This window comes from Ixodes scapularis, unplaced genomic scaffold (genome assembly GCF_016920785.2).
Source record: "Ixodes scapularis isolate PalLabHiFi unplaced genomic scaffold, ASM1692078v2 PGA_scaffold1__304_contigs__length_218370807, whole genome shotgun sequence".
Lineage (NCBI taxonomy): Eukaryota > Metazoa > Arthropoda > Arachnida > Ixodida > Ixodidae > Ixodes > Ixodes scapularis.
Genome location: NW_024609846.1, coordinates 131993387 through 131999957, shown reverse-complemented (window position 1 = coordinate 131999957; position 6571 = coordinate 131993387). Strand labels below are relative to the sequence as shown.

Genomic DNA, 6571 nt, shown 5'->3' with positions numbered 1-6571 from the left:
GTGAAAAGACTCAAGGCGTCTGGTTATCCTTATACCATCTTATCGGAGGTTGTCGAAAATATGATTAGTTTACTTTAAAACAACAAAAAGAAGAAAGCGAGAAGAGGAACGGACGTCCAGCAGTTGTGCCGTATATACACCGGCTGTCACATAACATTAACAAAGTTGCATCCAGATTTGACATTCCACTGGTATTTTCGGCACCGGGCAGGCTGAAGAAACTGTGCCCCAAGATCATTTCACCTCAAAACCACCAGGATGAGTGCAAAGCGAGGCACAATAATAAATATTTACCATGCCGCAACGGGATAGCATACAAAATACCATTCACCGGCGGGAAAGCTTACGTGGGACAATCTGGCCGGTATGTGAATACAAGATTGCGGGAACATGCAACATCCACGGCCGCTTCATTAGGACTCCCCTTGGGAGGGGCCTGCCGTATGCCCCACTCCGCCGGTGAGAGCGATAGTTCTACATTACCCCGCAGCCCGGCCGTGGCGCTCGTTATCGGCGAGAGAGGATCAGTCCGCCCGGCCCGGCCCGGTGTGGTTATTTAGATTGTTTTTCGTGAAGAGGCAAGTCTCATTTGAAACGGGTGCCAGATTGCATGAATGGTGCGACAAATTTGTGTAGAATAAAAGCACACGATGTTTTTCTGCGCGGAGCTCACTCAGCTGCAGGCTGCACGTTAGAGCCGCATTTAGCTGACAGTATGAGCTAATTGTCGTTTGCTTGTTCCCGTAAGTGTTGCCCCGTTTCTATTACCACTGTAATATAGGAATTATAGTTGAATATAGCTAGGCCTATAATTTCCGGTCTTAAACAATGCTCTAGCACGCTCGACCTGTGCCTTTTATTTATCTGTGAGGGACAATAAGAAACGGATTCCTCGTGCATAAATAACTTCAGCAATATAAACTTCATTGTTCACGAACAGATCAAGGGAGTCATATAGTTCGCAAGCGGAATACCTTTTGTGAAAGAGGCTTCTGCGAAACTCTCAATATATTCTCTAGAGAGCTGGTTAGGTCACCGGCCGAGTTTGCCAGAAGAGGTTTGAGGAGCTTCCCAAGAAAGAACTTGCAGAGCTCTTCGCTGTGGTACGGGCCTCTGCAGTTAGTACACCACATCAGCGGGCATTCCAAAAGGTGTGGAAGCACAGCGCTCGAGAGAACCTCGTAAACCTGTCCACAACGACGAATCTTTGCCGACTGTAGAGCCCTCTTGACAAAGGTGCACACGAGCGTGCACGGCCAGACAGCTTCAGGTCCTGGATAGCTGAGCCCTCCTTGGTCAACACACTAAAAAAAATCAGTTCGAAAAAGAACTTTTTGGAGTTCTTCGGCTTGTCCATATTTTGCACCCTAAAAGGTTCTTTTAAGCACCTTATAAAAAAGTTCTTCGTGAAGAACCTTTAAGGAGTTCTTTTAAGTTCTCTTTTCAATGAAACAGTTCTTCGTGAGGAACTTGTAAAAAGTTCTTTTCAGCCCTTCTCTCGCTAAAACAGTTCTTGGTGAAGAACCGTTTAACAGTTCTTTTAAGTTCTCTTTTCAATGGAACAGTTCTTCGTGCGGAACGTTTAAAAAGTTCTTTCCAGCCCTTCTGTCGCTGAAACAGTTCTTTTTAGTTCTCTCTCGGATAATGCTATTTTTCATCAAGTACCTCTGGAAGGTTCTTATAAGCTCTTTTTTAGTTAACCAGTTAATAATATGAAGAACCTTTATTGAGTTATTTTAGGGCCTAAGGAAATAAGTTCTAAATAACCTTTCAAGGGAACTTTTATGTTGGGTGTGCGAATACCCCCTCGGTTCAAAAAGAAGAGTGATATTTCTAGGTTCAACACTGCAATGAAAGTCATTGTGTACAGTGGACTGCTTGAATCTAGAAATATCGCTGCGCTATTTGAACCGAGGGTTATTCGCACACCCCGAAAGTAAAGTTCCCTTGAGAGGTTATTTAGAACTGTTATTTCCTTAGACCCTAACAAAACTCAATAAAGGTTTTTCATGATTTACTGGTCAATTGAAAGAGCTTATAAGAAGCTTGCAAAGGTGTTTGATGAAAAACCGTTCCATCTGAGAGAGAAGTAAAAAAAACTACAAAGGATTTCATTTCAACCACTTCTTGCTCACCCCTAACTTTTAAGTTATTTTTCACCGAGAGAGCTTTCTATTATGAAACTTTTCAATGAAAGGTTTTTTGCAAAGACCACTTTCGAGTTAACTTGAATAACTTATTTGCAAAAAGCGACTTGGGCAGCAATTTTAGGTGTACAGTAGCTCTTTTGTAAACCGCTCTTTATTGACTGTCTCGAACTGTTCAAAGAGGCAATATACATCACCTAGACGTTTTGCAAACGTCAACAGTCGTGCAAAACAGGCTTTGAACGACAAGGCTTCTTTTCTGGGGCACTACATCTACTGCAGAACCACTGGCTTGGATGGGTATTCAAGTACACATTCATCGTTGATACTCTTGTCAAGACCAAGTATGAGGTATAGGGAATAAAGGTAGGAGAAACAAAAGAGATGCTCTGCAATGTCCAACCTGTCAATGGTGAAATGAAGACAAGATACCGCGGTTCACAAAAAAAAAAAAACATACTGACGTTTATTGAACATGACTAGATTGAAACTTAGCACATTAGTAGAATGCTTCTCTGCCTAAAATATAGTTCAAATATAACACGGCCTAGTGGAACACTGAAATGAGACACTGAAATTTTGGCCTGGAGAAAATGGAGACAACGTTCTAGATGTCTGATTTCATATGTGGCACGTTAGCGAGCTCAGATCTATTATTTGACCACTAACAAAAGAAAACAAAAACTGACTTGCAAAAGCTTCAAAACCATTTCTTGTTGAGGTATACTTTATGGATAAAAATGCTATCTTGGAGACGCGATGGACGAGGCAACCACTCAGGTGTGGAAGCAGGAAAAAGGGAATTGCGGCAAAACAAGACTTCTGGCCCCTTCCTTCTCATGATGCCCCTCTCCAACCACACACTGCGAGGGCGCATGGCAGAAACAGGTGTTAAACCCAGACAAAGAGCACAACGCGGCACCGCAAGTAGGCAGCTGCAGACCAGGCTGTTAGCTGAATTTAGACAGTGCCTAAGTCTCTTAGTATACCCTTTTTAGGTTTGAAGCAACTCAAAACCAGACAAAACTGATCCACCATTCAGGCTGTCTATTGCTTTGAAAGTTTAGTGGAAAAGGTGTTAAAATTATCACTTCGGGAATGCAGAGGGCCGGGTACAGCTAAATAACATCAGTGGTGGTCTTGCCAGCGATGTCTACCCTCCTTGTCTGTTATTCTGTGCCATTATTTGAAGTAAGAGCTTCACATCTGTTGCAGCCTTGGAGCATTCAGCAGCCATAATCTCTACGTGGTCTGCACAGTTGTCGGTACCTCCTACGTCATGACGTGGAACCTGAAAAAAAAACGTCAGTGCCATGCACAGAGTATGAGATTTGAAGAACAAAGTTGTGTACCAGACGAACTCCAGCAAGCCTTATTTTATGTTATGTAAAAAAATGTAATTTAAACAGTGGGTGCACGGGTTTAAATAGATCCAAGTTATATGCACTCTATATTTTAGCTAAAATAAGACAGTTCAATGCAACAAAAGAGATTTAACCGAGAGACAACCAAAGAGTATTTGATATATCTGACAAGCCATGCAACTGTGACTTTTACAGATTACATTTACAGCAATGTGATTCGTTCAAGTCACTTTGGAGCACCTGTTGCAGTAGTCAGAAGTCCATTTAGGAGTAGCCAAAAGTACGTTTAGGAGCTGCTAAAAGATGTATTGGCATGTAAGCAAAAACTTTGTCTTTATTCTTACCACTGTGAATATTATTACACGGTTAATGTGTTGGCATGCTCCACTAAAACACTATCTACTTTGCCCTCCCACTCCTGTGCAACCTTTTGTTATCATCAATTGCTTGACAAGTTTGATTCTCTCGAACAAAGCACTATCTGCTTAGTTGCACATAGAAGCACCAGACATGGCAACAAGTCTGAGTGATGACGGATAGTATGAACATCTGTGAATGGTGGTTTTAGATACGGAATCAAAAGTAAAGCAAACAGTACGTACCAAAATAATGTAAAAATAGAAACATTTTGAGTACTCGAAGTGATGTCTTGTTACAGTTCTAAAGGTTATAATAAAACAAAGATTTCGTCATTTGATTGTGAATATCAGTGTCGTATATTTAAGACTTCATAACAAGAATCTGCTTGCGAACAATAAATATGCCCTTTAAAAACAATCAAGCCGAATTTGGTAAGGTCATTCCCAAGCTTCTAACCATTCCTCTGGACAAGCAAATGAAAACTGTATAAAGATTCCTCTCATTTTGGCAAAATGTAACAGGCTAAGCACTTTGAAGCATATGGTGCAGCAATTACATAACTACATTTAGCTGAATAACTATTTAAGAACAGTTCCCGCTTCCAGGTAATTTTTATTTCTTTTAACTGTATCAGAACCAGATGATAACAAACTTACCATGGTCATTTTGTATTTTTGAATACAGTCACTGCGTTGGCGTTTTTCCTTTCGCTTTCGCCCACCACCTTTGCCATAGTTTTCCTTGTTTTGCTGAACTTCTGGCAGATGCATAAGAAGCAACCTTTCTTTTTTTCATTTTGTTAATAAGGCTGTGTCGCAGTGAATCCTACAGTGAGACTGATGAGTAGCAAGCCTGTTACAATGCAGATAATGAACTTCGATACAAGCATTTCAATTATCAGAAGGAAAACAAGCTCTTGTAAATCTTACGCAGCGTCCAGTGGAGTCGGCCAGGATGGGGTATGGGCTTGGAGGGCACGCATGACATCATCTAGCTAAGACCGACTTGGCGTTCTCGAAAGAAAAAACAACAAATGTTAGCCTCTATTTTAAGATATATAAGTGAGGACTTCAAATGCTGCTGCTTTCGGAGTTTTGCTCAGAATGTCGCCTGCCAACGCAGCGACCAACTTTGTTCGTGCTTCATTTTGCTGTGGTTGAAGGAACAGTTCACTCTTTTCACACAGCCTCTGTAACAGTAGCGAGGGAAATTATGCGAGAGTATATCTCTGTGGCAATACATTCCTTACAACCTCTGTAGACCAAACTGAGGCTGCTGTGTTACTAGCACGAGGCACATTGGAGGGTCCAGGCAAGCTGAAAGATAACAATGTAATTAGTGCATCTCGAATTTCACAAATGGAACACAAATTTTCAATTGAGTAATGTGCCCCACCTTTCTTTTATGTCTCCTTTTAGCTGTTCAATCAGTTTTAGCAGTTTGACTTGCAGTTTCATAGCAGGGAGCAACTGCTCAATCATCCACACAGACAAGTTTAGTAACGTCTTCCCATCAACCTCTTCTGCATAAAAGGGGATAAAATATTGCACATGCAGTTTATATCATACATATATGTTATATATGTTAATGGCAGAAGTTATACCACATTTTTCTGCCCTTTTATTCTGATGGTGTACACAAATATAGTCTAAAGAGAGTGAAGATGGGGGGGGGGGGGGGGGGGGGGGGGGGGACAACCATAAAGCAGTGGCATGCATCACCCCCACACTGCTTCCATTTTCTGGTTCCCCAGATCCTCCCTCGACATGTTTACGTTCCATGTGCTTCCTGAAGCTATCAAATGCAATAAAATATCGTCCAGACGGAGAGCACTCACCCAACTTGCAAACAGAATTAAAGTCCGGGTCACCATGAGCTATCTGGACATGATTTGTCAGATGACTCCCGGTGTGGTAGCACTGCGAAAACTTTGAACACTCGTATCCGCTCATGCTGAAATCGCACAAACGACGACAAATCTCACCAATCGCCGAAAGACCCGGAAGCACTTCCTCGCTCACAAAACATGTCCAAATATCCACACTGCACTACAAGTTTCATAAAAACAATATTCGCGTGCACATGGAAGTATGGAAGGATAGCGCCATCGAGACCCCAATCAGCCACCGTTACCGGCACTCAACTTGGAAACTGAAAACGCGAGACGAAACCGACGCCGCCAACCAACACAAACAAAGAGGACGGAGCATTCTGCTTACCTTCGAATCTCTGGGCGAAGTCTCCAAGGTTTTGCTTTGTCAACCAATCTGACACGTCCTGGAGCTTCCATCTAGACACGTCTGTATGTTCTCGCACCGTGACCCCATCCATTGAATGCCGCCGACAGAACCAGGTCGAAACAGTAAACAGCGAACCCCGAATTGTTGGCCGGCGTTACTTTCGCCTTTACAGAATCTCACGCAGGCAAACGGCGCGGCGCAGCGGCACCACCGGCACTCCTTCGCGCGCAACCGCTTCTTCGAAAACAAAAAAGAAACGTTATGAAGAACTTTTTTCCAGGCAAACGTTCTTCATCGCCCGGTCGCCTTTCTAGTGCGCCAGGCGGCGACACTGTTTGAGCGAAAACAGTTCTTCACGAGGAAAAAGAGTTCTTGGGGCGGCGAAGAACCTTTCAAGAACGGATTTTTTTTAGAGTGAAGGCTAAACACGAACTGATTTGCTCCGTCCGGTGATTCATTT

The 6571-nt window shown here is 42.7% G+C and overlaps 1 protein-coding gene across 1 annotated transcript; it reads right to left on the bottom strand.

Moving 5' to 3' along the window:
• Positions 1-4918: 4918 nt before the first annotated feature.
• LOC120850586 lies at positions 4919-5996 on the bottom strand. The gene is made up of 3 exons (XM_040498713.2): positions 5709-5996; positions 5267-5393; positions 4919-5187 (listed from the first exon to the last, which is right to left on the bottom strand). Exons 1-3 carry the CDS (start codon positions 5821-5823, stop codon positions 5082-5084), a joined length of 348 nt encoding a protein of 115 aa, XP_040354647.2. The 5' UTR covers positions 5824-5996; the 3' UTR covers positions 4919-5081.
• Positions 5997-6571: the final 575 nt, after the last annotated feature.

What these genes read in the sequence shown, in the direction of transcription:
- LOC120850586 (XM_040498713.2), bottom strand. Translation starts at nt 5,823, where the DNA reads ATGAGCGGATACGAGTGTTCAAAGTTTTCGCAGTGCTACCACACCGGG. An exon ending in TAATTCTGTTTGCAAGTTGG is followed by an intron (nt 5,394 to 5,708) that starts GTGAGTGCTCTC and finishes CCTTTTATGCAG; the next exon opens with AAGAGGTTGATGGGAAGACG. An exon ending in AAAGGAGACATAAAAGAAAG is followed by an intron (nt 5,188 to 5,266) that starts GTGGGGCACATT and finishes GTTATCTTTCAG; the next exon opens with CTTGCCTGGACCCTCCAATG.